The sequence below is a fragment of the Schistocerca serialis genome, chromosome 10, assembly GCF_023864345.2.
Source record: "Schistocerca serialis cubense isolate TAMUIC-IGC-003099 chromosome 10, iqSchSeri2.2, whole genome shotgun sequence".
Taxonomy (NCBI): domain Eukaryota; kingdom Metazoa; phylum Arthropoda; class Insecta; order Orthoptera; family Acrididae; genus Schistocerca; species Schistocerca serialis.
The window spans coordinates 222,455,731-222,478,584 of NC_064647.1; the positions used below are offsets into that span (position 1 = coordinate 222,455,731).

A 22,854-nucleotide genomic window follows, 5' to 3' on the forward strand; every position below is an offset into this window, starting at 1 on the left:
TGATGTCTTACAGAATCATTAGAATGAGAGTTAAAGTTGTGACAAAAGTTTTAACTGATATGCCTTTGTGGCTGAGTGAAAACTATGATTTTACTTCCTCTGAGGATGACTGGAAGAAGCCTTTTTCATGTTTCAAAAATTCACAGTTCGACAACAACAATGAACTTTACTTTCTGTAACAGAGAGGATCATCTAACGGTTGTGACTAGCAGGGACTGCATTAACATCTTATTTGAATTTAACAACTGATATAACTGGAAAACAGATACATGCGGTACAAAATCGAGTTTATACAACTGCAATGCGTGTGTGTCTGTGTGTGTGTGTGTGTGTGTGTGGGGGGGGGGGGGGGAGGGGAGATAAAAAGACTGAAAATGAATCTGTGGAGCCTATCACATTAGTCAAAAAATCATTGAAATACAAATATTATAAGCATAACACGCAGGAAGCGTGATAATTCTTGTTGATTTACTACGTGTAACGATTTTACCACTCCATATTATACAAATTTCAAAGTGACAGGTGAACTTCTTTCGCTGTCACACCAATTCTCATGTGACCTCATTTCGTGGGTATTATTCCGTAAGTTTCTTCCACTGATTAGTTACATTTCTACGCGAATTCTGATGTGGTATACCTCTTATCGCAGCACAACTTTTTAAGTATGAAACTTTGACAGCAGCATGTTAACCAGCACTACAATCGGTTTTGAATCAAATAAATACGATAAACTGTATAATACAACACCTACCTGTAATTTACGTTCTTAATGATATGATGCACACAGAAAATTAAGTCACACTACAGCACACCTGTCAAAAGGTGCATTTTTTTTTTTTTTCCTTCACTTAACACAAAGTGGTACTCACCAGCAAACCAGCTATAATAGACGCCACGGCATTCCGTTTGTCGTCGCCTTCAAACCACACGCAAGGAGGAAGCTGCACATTTTCAAAGCAACCAGCCATTTTCTGCTATCACTGCCCCAAATTTCGTCTTTCGAACCTCGTTACACAACCAACACAATAAAAACACCTTAGCACTTACTTCGGTGACTTACCTGTCAAAGATATTACTAGCAACCAAAGCACTGATACTGCTGTGCATCTGCTATAATAAACTGTTTTTATAACTAATATCTATATAGCTGGTATTGAATATTATAAAAACTGGGATAAAATATTTAGTGTCATATTAGGTCATTCAGTACAAAACTATCAACTGCTCTTGCGCTCTTTTAATTTATCTCAAATTTCCCGTATATGTTGCAAGAAGTTGTCTGTGTCGTAAAAAGGAAAATGTTAACTTCACTTTTTTTGGTGTTTTTGATTTCATAAAAGCAACGCAAAATAAAAATATATGTGTACGACGTTTTTAATGGGGAAGTCATAATGCAATGTACCGTCTGAGAACGAATGTAATGAGCGCAACTGTATAGCAAATGATGTTCATTGTTGCATCATTAAATTCGCTATACGTGATTTTACATATAATTCGAGTTTTTTCCGTTTGATTACAGGCGTATTTTCACGATGCTGCCCATGATTAAATTGGAAGCAGGTGATTTCTAGAAATAATATTTGTTATTCGTTATCTTATTTTGTTACATTGATTTATATGTTTTGCTGTTAACGGTATCTTACGTAAAATAATACGGACGCATGTTAAACTTCGGCCGTTATAGTAAATAGATAGTAGTAACTGCAATCAGACTGTATAGAGAAATATTTCGCCTTCCGATTACTGAAAATAAAGTGTCTTTGTGGTTCCGTACCAGAACCAAGTAGATAGCGTAGTCATATCCGAATACAATTCAGACATTAGCTTCTCATCCGCAGTTTGCAGTATCTGATATGTTTAATTAGCAGTAGATGTTTAAAACATTAAATAAAAGATAAAACAGTAATGATTTGAAGTGCGTTGGCTGATACGTGCTGCGTCTTCTGGTCCGTTTGTTACCTATTGTGAATATGCACAAGCATTCCATCACCATTTCTACCACTAGCAATTTATCTGGTTAATTGTGTTGGTTTTTCTCATATCTGTTTTACATTGATTTGCATTAAATTATTATGCGCTTCTGCAATTATAGTTACAGCATTTGAAGGTATCAGCATGACAAATGCTGACCTTCAGTTTATCGAGGATTAATGTGATCAGTTTCGTTTTTGAATGCACCAAGTGTTGGCAACAGGTAGTTCCTAAATTTTCACTAGAAAGCACTGCGCACTGTTTACATCGTTTTGCGCTGTTGTACTTACGACCTTGTGTATGAATTTAACCAAGCGTATAATATGCAATAACTCAAACTAAAGGTTTTTGGGTTATCAGTTACTTCCATCGATCTTTTTATAGTATCTGCAGTTAGCGGTGCATTTCCAACACTCCTCCGAAAGAATAATGTCTGATAAAGTCAGAGATGTTCCTGATGCAAATGTATACATGACATTCGAGTATGCTGAAATTAAGAGGCTTGACATAATTGTATCTTCTCTATATCCTTCATTAATCCTACATCTGGGTACCAAATTCATGAACAATTCTCAAGAATCAGTCAAACAAGAGTTTTGTAAGTCATGACTTTCTTGAATGAATTGTATTTCGTTAGTGTGTAACAATAATGGAAATTCCTGGATGGAGCAATATGTAAAATAAGGGAAAGATAACTACTCATCTATAGCGCACTGATGCTTTGAGCAGAGACATGTAACACGAAGCAGAATCCACACCAGATTTCTAGCTCTTGCTCTTTTTGAAGCAAACACACACACACCTCCAAACACGCACTCCCATGGTCTTGCTGAATGCAGTTGCAATACCTGATGGAATTGGGAAAGGGGTATGGAAGGACACGAACAGTGGGTAGCAGGAAATTGACAGGTCTTTGGCGGATGTCTCAGCAGCCACACAACTACATGGAAAGAGTACTGAGGGTAGAGAAAAAAGAGATTTAGGAAGAGAGAGAGGGGGGAAAGGGCAGAGGAAAAGGAGAGGACGGTGGACATGAAGAGGAAGAAAGGGGGTGGTGAGAGAAGGGAGAGGGGTAGATGGTTCAAATGGCTCTGAGCACTATGGGACTTAACATCTATGGTCATCAGTCCCCTAGAACTTAGAACTACTTAAACCTAACTAACCTAAGGACAGCACACAACACCCAGTCATCACAAGGCAGAGAAAATCCCTGACCCCGCCGGAAATCGAACCCGGGCGTGGGAAGCGAGAACACTACCGCACGACCACGAGCTGCGGACAGAGGGGTAGAAAAATACCTAATGTGCCCATGGAAGTGCATTGGAATGCTTGCTTTTCATGTTGTATGTTAATGTCCCTCCGCAGACAGTATTAATAGTAACCTCGGACTTCTTGCAGATGATGGCATTATCATTCAGAGTTGGAATCGACCAACTTATACAAACACGTGAGTGTAACACTTGTACATCTGGATGACTCTCCATCCAAGATAACATGCTCCAGCCTCCCTACCAAAAAGTCTTCAATCCAGTCATAAATTTCACTCGATACCCCATATGATCATACTTGGAAATCAAGAAACATTGCATCTACAGGCTGCCTTGATCCAACACTTTCAGTTTGTCGTGTGAGAAAAGTGCTAGTTGAGTTTCACATCATCAATGTTTTTGAAATCTGTGCTGACTAGCATAGAGGAGATCATTCTGTTCGAGATACCTCATTATGTTTGAGATTGGAATATGTTCTAAGATTGTACAACAGATCAGTGTCAAAGTTATTGTACAATAGTTTTGTGGATCACTTCTACTACCCTTCTTGTCGACTGGTGTGACGTGTGCTTTTTTTGAAAAACTAGGACCATTTGAAAACAGAGTTAAGCATTTCAGCATTTGCTTTGCTCCTCAGTTTCAGTTCCTGTCTCATTCATTAAGGAATGGACACTAACTTTGATGCCACTAACAGCCATCACATACAACTAGAATTTCTTGTGGTTTTGTGAAAGATCATTTGTCAGTATTCTGCCATGGTAGTCAGGCTTCATGTATTGCTCTCTTGACAGCCAAGCACATTTCATACAGGATCTCTCTATCTATAGCTCTGTGCTTTGTTTTACACCTATAATGCAGTGATCTCCGTTTCCTTAGAAGTTTCATTACAGTGGCTGTATACTGGGGTGGTTCCCTCCTGTTATGAGCTCTTCTACTGGGTACTTAACTATACAGTGCATATTTAATTACTCTTTCACACTTGAGCCATAGTTACTCTGTGTGTTCCTGTCCTGTGCTGTAAGTTTCAAGTTATTGTTGGTGTTGTTTGCTGTCAATTCTGATGAGAGTAATTGTGTCATGGAACTGTCTACCCTCCTTTCCTCTTCATGAGAAATAATACTCCTGCAATGTCATTTTCTGCAGTTGTTGATATTACACTGTTATGACCAAAAGAGCTAATCTTTTTTCCATTTCACTTCAGTGGCTCCCACTGTATCTACACTGAGCCTTTACAACTCTTTTCGGATTTTCCAGTGTCCCTACCAAATTCAGGCTTCCGACATTCCACACTCTGACTTGTAGAAAGTTTCTCTTTCATTAGTGGTTCATTCTGTTTCCCATAGTCTTCTCCTGCAGTTACTAACGAGGAATAATCTGGAATATTTTGACAATGAATATATCATCAACAAGAGGATGCTCCCAACCTCTGGTTACTCTTCTGCCCTCTTTGACATGGCCACTGACAGAATGGGGATGATGTATACCAGCAGTCTTCAGCTGCCATTGTTGGTACTTCTAGTTGAAACATAAGTAGTATCTGGGATCAAAACCAGATATTTTGATTACTACTAAGAGGCACTATCCCAGGAGCAGAAATACTGAAAGGTAAATACAGTGTTGTGGAACAACGCCAATTTTGAGCAAAGATTATTTGATATTTCTTTGTATGTACATGTTTCAGTAGTATTATTAAATAACTCATATTGTGTATTTGTCAGTTAAGACTAGCTACCATTCTCTGTAAATATCAACAGCTACAATCATTTTCTCTTGTTTAGCTTTTTGACGCAAGTAATAATAATAAATCCCCCCCATGAACCATAGACCTTAACGTTGGTGGGGAGGCTTGCATGCCACAGCGATACAGATAGCTGTACCGTAGGTGCAACCACAACGGAGGGCTATCTGTTGAGAGGCCAGACAAACGTGTGGTTCCTGAAGAGGGGCAGCAGCCTTTTCAGTAGTTACAGGGGCAGCAGTCTGGATGATTGACTGATCTGGCCTTGTAATACTAACCAAAACAACCTTGCTGTGCTGGTACTGCGAATGGCTGAAAGCAAGGGGAAACTACAGCCATAATTTTTCCCGAGGGCATGCAGCTTTACTGTATGGTTAAATGATGATGGTGTCCTCTTGAGTATAATATTCCAGAGGTAAAATAGTTCCCCATTTGGATCTCTGGGTGGGGACTACTCAGGAGGACGTTGTCATCAGGAGAAAGAAAACTGGCATTCTACGGATCGGAGCGTGGAATGTCAGATCCCTTAATCAGGCAGGTAGGTGAGAAAAGTTAAAAAGGGAAATGGATAGGTTAAAGTTAGATATAGTGGGAATTAGTGACGTTAGGTGGCAAGAGGAACAAGACTTTTGGTCAGGTGAATACAGGGTTATAAATACAAAATCAAAGAGGGGTAATGCAGGAGTAGGTTTAATAATGAATAAAAAAATAGGAGTGCGGGTAAGCTACTACAAACAGCATAGTGAACGCATTATTGTGGCCAAGATAGACACGAAGCCCACACCTACTACAGTAGTACAAGTTTATATTCCAACTAGCTCTGCAGATGACGAAGAAATTGAAGAAATGTATGATGAGATAAAAGAAATTATTCAGATAGTGAAGGGAGACGAAAATTTAATAGTCATGGGTGACTGAAATTCGATAGTAGGAAAAGGAAGAGAAGGAAACGTAGGTGAATAGGGATTTGGAAGGGAGGGGGGGGGGGGGGGGGGCTGAAGAAATGAAAGAGGAAGCCGCCTGATAGAATTTTGCACAGAGCATAACTTAATCATAGCTAACACTTGGTTCAAGAATCATAAAAGAAGATTGTATAGATGGAAGAAGCCTGGAGATACTGACAGGTTTCAGATAGATTATATAATGGTAATACAGAGATTTAGGAACCAGGTTTTAAATTATAAGTCATTTCCAGGGGCAGATGTGGACTCTGACCACAATCTATTGGTTATGAACTGTAGATTAAAACTGAAGAAACTGCAAAAAGGTGGGAATTTAAGGAGATGGGACCTGGATAAACTGACTAAACCAGAGGTTGTATAGAGTTTCAGGGAGAGCATAAGGGAACAATTGACAAGAATGGGAGAAAGAAATACAGTAGAAGAAGAATGGGTAGCTTCGAGGGATGAAGTAGTGAAGGCAGCAGAGGATCAAGTAGGCATAAAGATGAGGGCTAGTAGATATCCGTAGGTAACAGAAAAAATATTGAATTTAATTGATGACAGGAGAAAATATAAAAATGCAGTAAATGAAGCAGGCTAAAAGGAATACAAACATCTCAAAAATGAGATTGACAGGAAGTGCAAAATGGCTAAGCAGGGATGGCTAGAGGACAAATGTAAGGATGTAGAGGCTTATCTCACTAGGGGTAAGATAGATACTGCCTACAGGAAAATTAAAGAGACATTTGGAGAAAAGAGAACCACTTGCATGAATATCAAGAGCTCAGATGGAAACTCAGTGCTAAGCAAAGAAGGGAAAGCAGAAAGGTGGAAGGAGTATATAGAGTGTCTATACAAGGGCGATGTACTTCAGGGCAATATTATGGAAATGGAAGAGGATGTAGATGAAGATGAAATGGGAGATACGATACTGCGTGAAGAGTTTGACAGCAAAGGACTTGGAAGAGCAGTTGAATGGAATGGACAGTGTTTTGAAAGGAGGGTATAAGATGAACATCAACAAAAGCAAAACAAGGATAAAGGAATGTAGTCGAATTAAATCTGGTGATGCTGAGGGAATTAGATTAGGAAATGAGACACTTAAAGTAGTAAAGGAGTTTTGCTATTTGGGGAGCAAAATAACTGATGATGGTTGAAGTAGAGAGGATATAAAATGTAGACTGGCAATGGCAAGGAAAGTATTTCTGAAGAATAGAAATTTGTTAACATCGAGTATAGATTTAAGTGTCAGGAAGTTGTTTCTGAAAGTACTTGTATGGAGTGTAGCCATGTATGGAAGTGAAACATGGACGATAAATAGTTTGGACAAGAAGAGAATAGAAGGCTTCAAAATGTGGTGTTCCAGAAGAATGCTGAAGATTATAATGGGTAGATCACATAACTAATGAGGAGGTATTGAATAGAATTGGGGAGAAGAGGAGTTTGTGGCACAACTTGACTAGAAGAAGGGATCGGTTGGTAGGACATCTTCTGAGGCATCAAGGGATCACCAGTTTAGTATTGGAGGGCAGCGTGGAGGATAAAAATCGTAGAGGGAGACCAAGAGATGAATACACTAAGCAGATTCAGAAGGATGTAGGCCGCAGTACATACTGGGAGATGAAGCAGCTTGCACAGGATAGAGTAGCATGGAGAGCTGCATCAAACTAGTCTCAGGACTGAAGACCACAACAACAGCAACAATGGTAATAATAATATTAATAGTAATCATACAATAATAACAATAATGTTTTACAATGTAATAAGTTCAAACTAATGGATGACTATTATTATGTTCTAATAAGGTTCTTCTTTGTACAGGAAAATTGGTTAAGAGAGTTGTGGAAGAGGCCTCAAAACATGCTGCAGATGTAGCGGAAATGATTAAACAAATTCCATTGTATAAGAGATTGTTTGTGAGTGGGTATGGAATTACAGTAGATTCCTCTGGAGAGAGAGACATTTTGAATTTCCCTCATCCTGTGAGAAGAGAGTATCCAATGAAAGTCCGCTATGGTTTTGTTCCAGACAACTGGTTTACAGATTTCTACAACAAGACTGGGGTAACAGGTAAAAAAAAGGACAGGTCTGAAAATATGTCCTTCTTTTGAGAACTTCCATCTGCTACTTGTTTACACTTCTTGGAAATTTACAATGTTCGTTTTCTTCTGCCTCAATAAACTTGAAGTCAGACAAAATTACAGCAGCCTGTGTTTTAAAAATGTACTAAATTCAGCACTACTAGTTTTGGGCTTGATCCATTTTCAAATGAGTCAAAAAACAGAATACACCATCATGAAAGGAAGGTTGCAACATAAAAGCTACGCAACTGCACTCGATGTAGAGTTTATACAAAATTAGTAATTACTGATAACAAATGTGGATGCATTGTTATAGTCTTGATACAGAAATCATGTGCTATTCATATTTGTGCATAGCATGGTGGTTGAAGTGCATGACCTAAAATATAAAGTGCTCAGGATAATAATGGTTGCCAGAACTTAGCTTTAACACACTATACTATTTTAATAGTGTTTTAATGCTGTAGTTCTCGCAACCATTATCATTACACATACGTTATATTTTAGATCATGCTCTTTGATGACTGTGCTATGCACAATTATGTGTAACGTGTGATTATTTCGTGATGAAATGGGGATGAGGTATCCTATCAAAATTACCACATTTGCTGAAGGACTGTATTCAGTGCAGCTGTATGGCTTTTATGTTATATCTTTCTTTTTATTATGGTGTGTTACGTTTTTAGATGACTTGAAAATGGGTTATGCCTAAAAATAGGTGGGGGGAGGGGGGGAGTCTTGAATGAACTGTGACAAAGCCCGAATGTACTAGGACATGTCTTGAAACTATGAGATAGTGCATTAATAATGACTAGGTACCAGCAAAAATCTTGTTTTGTTTCAATAAAGTCTGAAAGAAAAGGATGACTGATTGCTGTGTTCTATCATTTTTTAAAGGATCAGAGTTTATAATGAACTTCCAAAGAATTTAAAAAAACTCAAATGGAAGCTGCTTTGTAGTGGTCTTGAAGGAGTTTCGTACCAATAGCTGTCTTAATAGCATTAAGGAATTCCTTTTGGAGGAGTAGAATACTTTCATTTGTGCCAGTAGTATTTATGAAGTGCCAGTAATCAAGATATACAATGTTTTTATTGTTTATGATTGTTCCAACAAAATTGTGACATGAAGTTTAAAATATATCCTCAATCCAAAACAAATTCTGTGTTTGTCTGTGGGGAGTAAATAGATACAAATAAATAAATACACAACAATATGATTTTTTCAGGTTGATTTTGTTTTTGGTACAGCTTTTTTGTACAGTTGTTGTAATAAATGTGTCGCAAAAGTAATGAGAACAATTTTTCCTCAATCACTAGAAAGTCGAGAAGGCAAATGAGACTGCTTGGGTTGACAGTGGGAGAGGTCAGATATAGAACCCAGCTTGAGTCACTTTCCTCTGAGCTCTCACACAGTGCACATGGTTGCTTGTTAGATGAGCTGCTGTTTCAGTTATGCATCATTATGACAAAATGTAATGTGGTCTCAGACAACCTTACACGATGAAGATTTGTATAAAATTCAGAAAATATGAAATGGAACTCTTCAGGAACGTTATGGCGACCTCTATACCAGAAAATGAGCTGTCTTCAAGTTTGTGACAGTATACGAAGTGTGGTCAGAAAGTAACAGCAGTTTTTTTAATTTCTTGTGATTTATACATTCGATTTTCAGTTTTTTTAAAATCTTGTTGGTATATATGTTCTTAATGTATGTTTACATTGTCAGCTGTTTTGATTATTTAGTTTATTGTTGACAGCCATAAAGATTATATGTGTTTTTGACTGCTCAGCGAATGTTTACTAAAGATGGATCAAAGAATTTGCATTAAATTTTGTTTGAAAATGGAATAAATTGCAGCACTGCATTTGAAATGTTGACTGTGGCTCTTTGTGAACGTACTGTGAGTAAGACAATATAAGTGGCTTTACTCGTAATTCGGAACAGCTTCCTTCATATACAGACTTTACACTGAAACCTGTAGTAGATGTTATATTGTCCCTGAAAAACAAAAATTCTGCAGGATGGGATGGTATACCAACAGAAGTAATTAAAATGGTTTTAAAATAATATCACATCCTCTGACAGAAATAATTAACCAATCGTTTGAGCAAGGATGTTTCCCAGAGTTACTGAAGTATGCCGAACATAGGCCAGTACACAAAAAAGGGCCAAAAGAAGAAATGGGAAATTACAGACCTGTTTCTATCCTGTCAATTTTCTCTAAGTTATTTAAAAAGCTTGCTGCAACACAGATACTAAATTTTGTCTCAAAATTTAATATCACTGATAAAAATCAATTTGTGTTCCAAAAATGAAAAAAATACCTTAGATGCAATAAACACATTTGTTGACAGAATTAGCTCCTCATTGGATAACAGCAGCAAAGTTGCAGGTATCTGCTGTGAATTAAGCAAAGCATTTGATTCAGTGAACCACTCCATGCTGCTCTATAAATTAGGGAGATATGGGATCAGCAGGAGTGACCTCCAGTGGTTGACCTCATATTTGACAAAGAGGAAGGAAAGAGTTACAAGGTGTACAACTTTGCTTCCATCATTTTTTCCTCAACATTTGAGGTTTTAATGAAACATATTGGTTACACAAGTATCATTTAAAGTATTTTCCATCGCTGGCCACTACTTTCTCCCATCTTTCGGGCAGTGTACGAAGCCCGCATCGAAAAAATTGTTCATCTTTTGAAGCGATCCACGAATCGATCCAATTTGTGACTTCTTCTACATCTACATGATTACTCTGCAATTCACATTTAAGTGCTTGGCAGAGGGTTCATCGAACCACAATCATACTATCTCCCTACCATTCCACTCCCGAAAAGCGCGCGGGAAAAACGAACACCTAAACTTTTCTGTTCGAGCTCTGATTTCTCTTATTTCATTTTGATGACCATTCCTGCCTATGTAGGTTGGGTTCAACAAAATATTTTCGCATTCGGAAGAGAAAGTTGGTTGCTGAAATTTCATAAATAGATCTCGCCGCGACGAAAAAAGTCTTTGCTTTAATGACTTCCATCCCAACTCGCGTATCATATCTGCTACACTCTCTCCCCTATTACATGATAATACAAAATGAGCTGCCCTTTTTTGCACCCTTTTGATGTCCTCCGTCAATCCCACCTGGTAAGGATCCCACACCGCGCAGCAGTATTCTAACAGAGGACGAACGAGTGTAGTATAAGCTGTCTCTTTAGTGGACTTGTTGCATCTTCTAAGTGTCCTGCCAATGAAACGCAACCTGTGGCTCGCCTTCCCCACAATATTATCTATGTGGTCTTTCCAACTGAAGTTGTTCGTAATTTTTACACCCAGGTACTTAGTTGAATTGACAGCCTTGAGAATTGTACTATTTATCGAGTAATCGAATTCCAACGGATCTATTTTGGAACTCATATGGATCACCTCATGATGTGTTGGCAAATATGCCAACACCTTGTAGATAGAGGAGGCCGAAATGCACGCTATCTAACGCAGACGGGCGTGAATTCTGGAACAGGATACGTAATGAATGGTAGCAAGAATAATACGTAGCTGCTATTATACTTAACTTTTATTTCGTCCTTGTTGTATACAGCGTTCTTTATGAGACATTTCATACGATAACTATCAAACTATGTAAGGCTAATGGCGCCTTGCTAGGTCGTAGCCATTGACTTAGCTGAAGGCTATTCTAACTATCTGCTCGGCTAATGAGCGATGCTTCGTCCGTGTAGTCGCTAGCAAAGTCGTCCGTACAACTGGGTCGAGTGCTATCCCGTATCTCGAGACCTGCCTTGTGGTGGCGCTCGGTCTGCGATCACACAGTGGCGACACGCAGGTCCGACATGTACTAAATGGACCGCGGCTGATTTAAACTACCACCTAGGAAGTGTGGTGTCTGGCGGTGACACCACACCTCACACTTTTCGTTATTTAGTGTCAACTGCCACCTGCCACACCATACAGCAATCTTTTCTAAATCGCTTTGCAACTGATACTGGTCTTCGGATGACCTTACTAGACAGTAAATTACAGCATCATCTGCGAACAACCTAAGAGAACTGCTCAGATTGTCACTCAGGTCATTTATATAGATCAGGAACAGCAGAGGTCCCAGGACACTTCCCTGGGGAACACCTGATATCACTTCAGTTTTACTCGATGATTTGCCTTCTATTACTACGAACTGCGACCTTCCTGACAGGAAATCACGAATCCAGTCGCACAACTGAGACGATACCCCATAGGCCCGCAGCTTGATTAGAAGTCGCTTGTGAGGAACGGTGTCAAAAGCCTTCCGGATACCCAGAAACACGGAATCAACCTGAGATCCCCTGTCGATAGCGGCCATTACTTCGTGCGAATAAAGAGCTAGCTGTGTTGCACAAGAATGATGTTTTCTGAAACCATGCTGATTACGTATCAATAGATTGTTCCCTTCGAGGTGATTCATAATGTTTGAATACAGTATATGCTCCAAAACCCTACTGCAAACCGACGTCAATGATGTAGATCTGTAGTTCGATGGATTACTCCTACTACCCTTCTTAAACACTGGTGCGACCTGCGCAATTTTCCAATCTGTAGGTACAAATCTCTTCATGAGATCGGAAGTGTTGGTCAGCCAGGCCATGCACCATTGATCCAAACAGGTGATAATCAGAGGGGCAATGTCTGGAGAATATGGCGGGTGGGGTAGGACTTACTATTTTAATGTTTCCAAATACATTTTGACCTCTATTGCAACATGGGGTCGGGCGTTGTCATGCTGCAAAATCACTTTATCATGCCTCTCGCTGTATTGGGGCTGTTTGTCTTTTAATGCTCTGCTCAAATGTATTAATTGTGTTCGATAACAAGCACCTGTGATTGTTTCACTTCGTTTTAACACCTCATAGTAAACATTGCCGAGCTGGTCCCACCAGTTGCAGAGCATAATCGTGGAGCCATGAATATTTGGTTTGGCCGTCAACGTGGAAGTATGGCCGGGATATCCCCATGATTTTTTGCATTTAGGGTTAGTCTAATTAACCCATTTTTCATTCCCGGGCACAATACGATGCAAAAATCCCTTCCGTTTTTGCCTCTGAAGCAACTGTTCACAAACACACAAATGCCGTTCAATGTCTCTTGGTTTCAGCTCACATGGGACCCAAGTTCCTTCCTTCTGAATCATGCTCATAGCCTTGAGACATTTTGAAATGGCTTGCTGTGTCACTCCCACTAATCATGCCAATTCTTCTCGAGTTTGACACGAGTCTTCGCTCAGCAATGTCTCCAATTCTGCATGTTCGAAAACATTCTCTCTTCCACCACTGTGCCAGTCTACGATGTTAAAATCATTGTTCTTGAAGTGTTGAAACCACTCACGACTTGTTATTTCACTAATAGTGTCCTTAACATCCGTACTTGAGAGCATTTGATGAGACTCAACTGCTATTTTCTTCATATTGAAACAGAACAACACAAAAACAGAAGAAATTTATTTTTATCTGAAGGTACGAAAATCAGAGAATCACATTGTCAAACTACTGGGACTAAAAAAGACCAGAGGCTCTCATGGGATGACCATATAAGCTACCTGACAGGCAAACTTGCACGCATAATATTCCTGCTGTATAAACTAAGAAATTCTGTCAGTAAAAGTTTATTGATGCTTTGCTACTATGCATTCTTTCAGTCACAGCTACAATATGGGATTCTGTTATGGGGTAATTCATCAGGCACAAACTGTGTATTCGAATGGCAAAAAAAAGCAATTACAAATTAGATGTTTACAAGGATTGAGTCCAAGAGAAAGCTGTAAGGAGCACTTCAGTATATTAAACATAATGACATTCCCAAGTCTCTATATGTATAACTGCTTAATATACAGGGTGCGTCAAAAAAATGTATACACATCTTGAAGCGCCATAGAAAATTTATTTCTTGTTCTACAATGTTAAATTTCTGGAAATGGAAAGCTTAAAGTCCAATTGGAAAAATAAATGTACTTTGCAAATGTGATTAATGTTCAAACTGGTGGCCTTCAGCGTCAATACATTTCTGAGTACAAGTCACCACTGATTCCGTACATCGTACCAAAGTGTCCAATGAGATTTCTGTGCACACCGCCTGAATCTCATTTCAAAGTGTGTCCAGGTTACATGGTTTACATTTGTACATCTCATCTTTTACTGTGTCCCATAAGAAGAAATCCAGTGGCGTAAGGTCTGGAGAGTGTGCAGGAAACTCGATTGGTCCCCTGCGTCCTATCCACTGGCTGGGCACATTGTGATCCGGGTATGCTCGTACGTCCCTATGATACTGCGGCAGGGCGCCATCTTGTTGGAAATATGAGGTGCATTCAAGTTCTAAGGCCTCCGATTTTTTTCCTAATTAACTACTCACCGAAATCGATGAAACTGGCGGTACTTCTCGATGTAATCGCCCTGCAGACGTACACATTTTTCACAACACTGACGCCATGATTTGCAAACGGAAGACACATGACCTTTATTTTTGCAATTGTGGCACACAGCCCAACGTTGGGGAAAATCCTCACGTGACTGTTACGTAAAACACCGCGGACATGAAGGAAGTTTCCGGGGGTTTTGCTGCAGTTTCTTAGCGGGTTGTTTACGGCTAGGCCGAGGCTGCGCGTGGGAATGCACTGCAGCTACGTCGGCCGGCGGGGACGCGCCGCACTCGTCGTCAACAGTGCACAGAGGTTGTATTTCCCCGACATCACCCCACGCCTCTATTTGCGCCCCAGCGGCGCTAGAAATTTCAAAAGGCTGCGCGATGGATAGGACTTCATCTAGAGTCAGATTCGCCAACTGAAGGGCACGTTGCCGAACTTCTTTGTCGGGCGCCGACCGGATAATAGCATCCGTACCATGGAATCGGCATAGGATTCTTTGTGAACGTCAGTAACAAATTGACACTTTCGACTGAGGCCGTGAAGTTCAGCAGCCCAAGTGTGATAGGATTGATGTGGCTGTTTTTGACAATGATAAAAGGCAACACGAGAGGCTACCACATGCATTTGCTTTTGAAAATAGACAGACAGAAGTGAGCACATTTCAGCAAAGGAAAAAGACACAGGATCCTTCAAAGGAGCCAATTGCGACAACAACTGATACATTTGAGGTGAAATCCAGGAAAGGAGCAGAGACTCACATGGTTGTTCATCCGTGACATGAAATGCCAAGAAGTGCTATCGAAGACGTTTTTCATAATCAGACCAGTCTTCCGCTGTCTCGTCATAAGGAGGAAAAGGAGGTATAGCCAACGACGAGAAACGCCCCGCATTTGACGCCGCGACGAAATCGCGAATTGCCGCTGTTAGAAGCGTTTGCTGTTCAAGGAGATTTTGCAATAGTTGCTCGACAGTAGCCATGGAACCCTGTGGGTCAACGGTTTTAGGTAAGAGGTCCGCCAGTCACGATTACCTACTTGTTTCACTTCGATTTCTGTTCTCTTTTCCTTGTGTTTCCTTTTCTTTTTTAGTGTGTTTCTTCTCCTCTTGTTTTGCCTCTGTATGTGAGGATTTGGAACTGCGTCAGGTCTGTGTCTTTTAGCCGTTCTCCTTGTTCACTGTCCACCTTCGTCCCTTCACCGCATGTGTTCCTGTTTCTATGCGTTTGGGCATTGATGACCATGCAATTTAGCACCCGAAAACCTCAAACCACACAACATGAGAGTGCAGTACAAAATACTGTAATATATATTAGAATTTTATAGCTTCACCAAAAAAATTGTTATCCGAAATACATTCCCCTCCTCTGTTTGGGTTAACTGGTGTTTTGCTGTGTTATTGTATTGAAGTATAAAATCAGTTGGTCATAGGTTTTGGCCATATGAGCTGGAGTCACACTGCCTGACATAAAAAAAGTGAGGCACCCAGAAGAGGAGGAGGAAATGAACTAAAAAAACTAAACTCCATCCGAACAGGCCTCGGAAGGCCCAACAGTATCGATCAGCCGCCATATCATCCTCAGCCCGCAGGCATCACTGGATGCGGGTATGGAGGGGCATGTGGTGAGCACACCGCTCTCCTGGCCATATGTCAGTTTATGAGACCGGAGCCCTTACATCTCAATTAAGTAGCTCCTCAGTTTGCCTTACAAGGCCTGAGGGCACACTGCTTGCCGACAGTGCTCGGCTGACTGAATGGTCACCCATCCAACTGCTAGCCCAGCTCGACAGTGCTTATCTTCGGTGATCTGACAGGAAATGGTGTTACCCCTGCAGCAAGGCTGTTGGCGAGATGGAAATGAAATAAAACTTCATTGGTTGAGGGGGTATGCAATGTTATTTCAGTGATTTTAAAATCAAAGTCACATTTCCGAAGAACTTGGCAGCATGGGCCCACTTACTGGTGTGACGTTGTACCCTCTTTGGCCTATATGTCTGCACTGATTCCATTGGGGAGAGTGTCATAAAGCCACTGCATCCTTTCCTGAGAAGTTGGCCCACAACTGCTGTAACTGTTCCTTGATAACCTGCACACTGGCACTAAAACGGAGTTGACGCCCGAGCATGTTCTACCGAGGACATCCCTGCAGATCTTGCTGGCCTCTGGAGCACCACAACATCATGCAGTTGGTTCATAGAGAAAAGTGCCATGTATGTGGATAGTCGAAAAATGGCACCACAATACTGTCGCATGAGAGGTAACATCTAAGGATGCAGGATGTCCGTGAAATTATGTTGCGCTGTCAGAGTTCCCGCATTTGGGCTACGAGAGCTCCCTTGATCACTACCAGCTGTAACTTGAAGTCATACTTAATGGTCCCCAGACCATGACAGCGAGATTAACACTGTAATGCCTCTACCAAACATAATATCTGACTGTGGTCATCTGGAATAGTGGAGAACAGCAGTTCATCGCTAAGCACAGTGCGACACCATTTGTCAGCAGGCCTTGCTTCCCCGTCAAAGCACCACTCCACATACAGCCGTTTTTATTGTGGTCTAATGACACCAGACGCATATGGCAGTGATTACCTACCCCGGCTGCTACTACTCACCAACCGATGGTGCGGGATTACACAGAATTTTGCAGGGGGTCCATTATTTGTTCTCAGGTGGCAGGTGCAGATAGGAGGGTGTTATGATGTGCTTGGTGCACAATTCAGTGATCCTCCTCACGGTCGTACAGTGTAAGCTTTTCCGTTGAAACTTCCGAGCTATTATGCCGTGGTCAGTGTATAAAACTTTCTCCTAATGTTTCCTCTCCGACTGCAGGAGACTCAGATGTAAAATGGCAAACTGGTGTTTTACCTCTGAAGATAAATATTAGGTAATATTAGGAGAAAGTGTTAGACATTGACCACGGCCTAATAGCTCTCAAGTTTTAAGCGATTTCTCCCTGTAGTGGTCAGATGTGATTGACCGGAACCTTGATGATGAGTATGCTTGCCTACATGTTCCCTTGCATTCCAGCATAAGACCACTCAATATTGCGTGATTTGAGCAGCTGGCCAAATGGAAACCCACAGTGATACCCCTTTTGGAATCTGTTGAGTACTGATAATGCTGCCTCAGATGAATACACGGCATCTGAACTGCTTCACATCAGTCACTCAACGTCTGTTACTGTTCACACCCATTATATACGCTACTGGGTCTGGTAACAACACTAAACATGATAATCAGTTTATGACAATATAATGTAATTGGATAGATAAAACATCTATTCACAAAGCAGTAGCAGGAGAACACACATACAAAAAATGTTTTACTTACACAAGCTTTCGGAGCCAGTGACTCCTATGATTAATCAATGATACAAAATGATACAAGAACTATCAGATGAATGATGTCACCACATAGCCCTGTTTGTCTGAGTAGCTTAAGTAGGAGAGAGAGGTAGCTTGGGAAAGATTGAAAAGGAAGGCAGGTCACTCGGACCTCAGGATGAGAAAGGCCCAACTGTAGAGTGGACTAATGTCACTTCTCTCATCCCCAGCACAAGAAATTATTAGTCCTGAAAGCTAGAATAGCGTATGTACTGATGTGTGTGCCTATTGGCAGTACAGAAATTTTGTCTCACAATGTATTAGAATACAAATAATTCAGAAGTAAAGGTAACAACCCTCTGAACAGTAGAAACATTGAGTAATCAACAGGCATATATGCAAGACTGAAAACTTTACTAGATTTCATGTGAATCATTTTTTGAGATAGAGCGTATGCACACACACACACACACACACACACACACACACACTCTCTCTCTCTCTCTCTCTCTCTCTCTCTCTCTCTCTCTCTCTCTCTTGTACGACTACATTGTGCTGGCTGAATACCCAAGCCAGTACAATGTAGCCATATAAGGTGAGCATGTGAGGGACGGGAGGGGGAATGTATGTGTGTGTTCCCTAACTTAAAAGGTAGTGAAGTTTTCAGTCTTATGTCCCTACTGACAATTCAGCAATGCAACTGTTTGGTGAGTTGTTACCTCTACTCCTAAAATTATGTAGCTTCTGCCAGAGTTATCCATACTACACATACATCACAGCTGAGAAGCTGGCACACAATCTCTCATTGATCTTGCCTAGTAAAGCAGCTCAGAGACAGCTTTACTTTTACTTGTAGTAACTACTTGCTGACAGGAAATTTATAAAAAATGTGTGAAATATAATCAATGAGAAAATACCAGGTAGTTATAGTTAAAGTGCAGTTCCTCACAGAGGAGAAAACCTTGATAGGTATTCTAGTGCATTAATGTGAAACAGATTTACGCTGGAAAAATTAGTTCCAGTTTTGGCTGCCAGGTGCAAATCTAACACTGCGGATGAAAGAAATATACATAGAAATTTTGTCATATGTAATGGATTAAGAACAGGTCATGAGCAGAAAAAGTCAAACAAGTGAGAAATGGATAATGTTGATTTTATTATTAACCACCACTTACACAATTGATTCGTATGAACACCAGAGACATCAAGATGCTGTACAGCACCAGATTTGCACCTGTGGGCAAAATTGGAACTAATTTTTCTAGCATAAATTGGTTCTGCATTAATGCATTGGCATATATTCCTACCTCCATGAGTAGCTGAACTTTAATTATAACCACCTAGTGGCACGACACAACAAGGAAGTGAGGAAGAAGATCAATCCAGAATGAGATTTTCACTCTTTAAAACTGTATGCCGGACTGAGACTCAAACTCGGGACCTTTGCCTTTCACGGGCAAGTACTCCAACAAGGTTTGCAGAAGAGCTTCTGTGAAGTCTGGAAGGTAGGAGATGAGGTACTGGCAGAATTGAAGCTGTGAAGGTGGGTCGTGAGTCGTCCTTGGGTAGCTCAGTTGGTAGAGCACTTGCCCGTGAAAGGCAAAGGTCCCGAGTTTGAGTCTCGGTCTGGCACACAGTTTTAATCTGTCAGGAAGTTTCAAGAAGATCAGTGTCTGAAACATTTGATTGTTGGAGGAGGAGTAAGAAATGGGAAGAGCCATTAAGTGTAGGTTCACCAAATCTGTTTCTACATACGAGGGTGAGTCAAATGAAAACCTTAAATATTTTTTTAAATATTATTTATTGTGGAGAAGTGGTACAAAGCTGTATCACTTTTCAACATAATCACCCCCATGCTCAATGCAAGTCCTCCGGCACTTACAAAGTGCATAAATTCCTTCAGAAAAAAAAATTCATTTGGTAGTCCGCGCAACCACTCATGCACCGCGTGGCGTACCTCTTCATCAAAACGGAACTTCTTTCCTCCCATTGCATCTTTGAGTGGTCCAAACATATGGAAATCACTTGGGGCAAGGTCTAGTGAGTATGGTGGATGAGTAAGACACTCAGAATGCAGGCCTGTGATTGTTGCAGCTGTTGTGCAGGCAGTGTGGGGTCTTGCATTGTCATGCTGCAATAGGACACCTGCTGACAGCAGTCCACGTTGCTTTGATTTGATTGCAGGCCGCAGATGATTTTTTAGAAGATCTGTGTATGATGCACTGGTGACAGTGGTCCCTCTGGGCATGTAATGCTCCAAAATGACGCCTTTTTCGTCCCAAAAGAGAGTCAGCACAACCTTCCCTGCTGATGGTTCTGTTCGAAACTTCTTTGGTTTTGGTGATGAAGAATGGTGTCAATCCTTGCTCACTCTCTTCATTTCCGGTTGGTGGAAGTGACCCAGGTTTGTCCCCAGTAACGATTCTTGCAAGGAAGCCATCACCTTCTCGTTCAAAGCACCGAAGAAGTTCTTCACAAACATCAACACATCGTTCTCTCATTTCAGGAGTCAGCTACTGTGGCACCCATCTTGCAGACACTTTGTGAAACTGGAGCACATCACGCACAATGTGGTGTGCTGACCCATGACTAATCTGTAAACATGCTTCAATGTCATTCAGTGTCACTCAGTAGATTTTCTTCACTATGCCTTCAACTACTGCAATGTTCTGTGGAGTCACAACTCATGCCTGACCTGGACGAGGAGCATCTTCCACTGAAGTCACACCATTTGCAAACTTGCTACTCCATCGGTAGACTTGCTGCTGTGACAAACATGCATCACTGTACTGAACCTTCATTCGTTAATGAATTTCATATGTTTCACACCTTTGCTACGCTAAAACTGAATAACAGAACGCTGTTCTTCCCTAGTGCAAGTCGCAGGTGGGGCGGCCATTTTTATACTGATACTGTGATGGTATGTTTGCATCCGGACTGTGCTGCCACCTACAGGCCATTCTGCATGCTGTTTGTTGTACACTTACCAACTTACAGGATAATGACGTGAAATTTCGATTTGTTATTACAAATTTAAGGTTTCCTTTTGACTCGCCCTCATACATACTCTTGAAACCACTGTTAAGTTCATGACAGAGAGCACTTAGCAGTATACTATATGCTAGAATTTCTTCTCATTCCAACTGTGTTGGGAGTTCTTGAAGAATGACTGCAGAAATGGCTTTGCGCATGCTTTAAGTAGTCTAACCTGGTCTTCCCTGTCCCTGTGGGAGTGATACTAGAGATCTTCAATGTATTTCTATATTATTCTCCCAATACTGCTTCTTGAAATTTGTGAATAGTTTCTGTAGAATAACTGCAGCCTATCTTGAGGCATGTGTCAGTTCATATTTTTCAGCATTTCCAAGGTGTCCTCCTATGAGTCTAGAAAACCTGTGAGAATTTGTGCTGCCCTTCCTGATATACGTGGGGATAATGTTTAAAAACCCTCGAAGTTATGTAAATTATGCTGAGACAAGTAATTTGAGACACATGTCAGGAAATGTGCCAAAAGTGGATGACAAATGTTGAACGTGTTATGTCACTACATGATGTACCTCACCATAAGCAGCAGTTGAGCCTGTCAGTCAGTCACACCTGATCGTCCTGACCCAAGTCAAGTGTTCACATTGGTGTGGCTCCTTGCCTACATGTGTGACTTTAGCACGTGGGGCTGAGGGTTAAAGTCTTTCATCTGGCAGGCAGTATTTTTTTTTCATTGCATTAGGCAATTATGTGTTTACATTAAGGTAAGATTTATTGTTTTATTAATCAGTCTTACAGTCTCCACTGGTTTATTGCAAAGTGCAGTACAACAAAAACGTACTGTGTTGCATCACAAGTAAATGAGTACAAGCTTACAAATTGTGTTGTTACCAGTCAGTAACCTGCATTTTCTTTACTAAAAAGACTATGTAAACAAAAAAGAAGGGACAAGAGGAAAGAAACACAGAATAGTAAGAGCTTTTGCTTGGTTACGTCTTGCGATGTCTCATGTTCAACATTTGTCATCCACTTTTGGGGCATTTCCTGACATTTGCGGCCCCATGTGTCTTGTATTAAATTAGTTGTCTTAGTGTTGTCTATGTTGCTTTGGAGGTTTTTAAATGTTGATAATAATCACCTTCTATATTTAATGTCCGCTGCTAGTTGTATTTGGTATGGATCCCACTAGAGCAATATTGTTCCATGGTACGTATAAGTGATTTGTAGTGAACAAACAACAACATTGTCTGTCATAGAAAACAGGTTGCCAAATTACATCCATATTTACACAGAGGTCTCCAAGGCACTTGAAGGAAAAGGATATGGTTTCTACTGCACGTTAAAAAAGACTATGGGGTGGTATGCTATATCTAATGAAGCATCCATTTATAGTGCTGAAAATTAATAATTCGCAGTGCAGTTGCCTATGGAATACGGGAAGAATTTCAGAAAGTTTAAGAGGCTGTAAAAGTGCTTTCCATAGGATAGAATGACCATCCCAGATTATATACAAGATGTACAGATGTCATCTTGTGGATCAGAGGACATACAGCCATAATTGAAAATAAAATAGCTGACATGTATGCTACAGAAAGTTTAGCTATAGCACATTCCAAGGAATTAGACTTCCCTGTAGTGATTTTATATGGAAAATATACCGACAAACACAGGAAGAATGGAGCAGTGAGGCAACAATTACTCAAAGGAACTAAGGAAGGTTTTATATGCGTTTTCAATAGGAACTGCTGAGGAAATTGTGGTTTAATTGAATCAGCGTGAATGAATGGCACCAGAGCTCACTTTTATAAAGTTATCGATTCAACAACATGCAGCCATGAAAATGATGAAGAAGCTGACTTAAATAACACAGTATCGGCAAGTACCAAATATCGGACACAGCAAATGTAACTATGTAGGTTGGAACTTAAATAGTGGCAACACTGCTGTGGAGACACTATGCAATGGAATCTACTATTGTTACTGATAGCACACATTGTCGACATACCTACCTTACCTCTGAGCAAATGGATTCGCCCGTCCCATGTCACCGGCATGACAGTGTCATCATGGTCTTCAAGAGGCGTGCAGGGAATTGGCATTGCTGCACAGAACAGTGGCACATTGCGTAAAAGCCTTCAACAAAGGCCGGCA

The 22,854-nt window shown here is 40.6% G+C and overlaps 2 protein-coding genes across 4 annotated transcripts in view; one reads left to right on the top strand and one right to left on the bottom strand.

The window, feature by feature from the left end:
- Positions 1-1,066, bottom strand: part of LOC126425040 (transmembrane protein 50B) — a 515,390-nt gene extending 514,324 nt beyond the window's left edge. For all 3 annotated transcript variants that reach the window (XM_050087947.1, XM_050087946.1, XM_050087945.1), the window contains exon 1: positions 870-1,066. In XM_050087947.1, the coding sequence (XP_049943904.1) occupies positions 870-968 (99 nt within the window). In that variant the 5' untranslated portion in view covers positions 969-1,066. The remainder of the gene's footprint in view (positions 1-869) is intronic.
- Positions 1,067-6,723: 5,657 nt separating this feature from the next.
- Positions 6,724-22,854, top strand: part of LOC126424709 (ATP synthase subunit b, mitochondrial-like) — a gene marked incomplete at its 5' end in the record, with an annotated part of 49,986 nt that continues 33,855 nt past the window's right edge. The window contains 2 exons of the mRNA XM_050087432.1: positions 6,724-6,746; positions 7,876-7,988. Of these exons, the coding sequence (XP_049943389.1) occupies positions 6,724-6,746; positions 7,876-7,988 (136 nt within the window). The remainder of the gene's footprint in view (positions 6,747-7,875; positions 7,989-22,854) is intronic.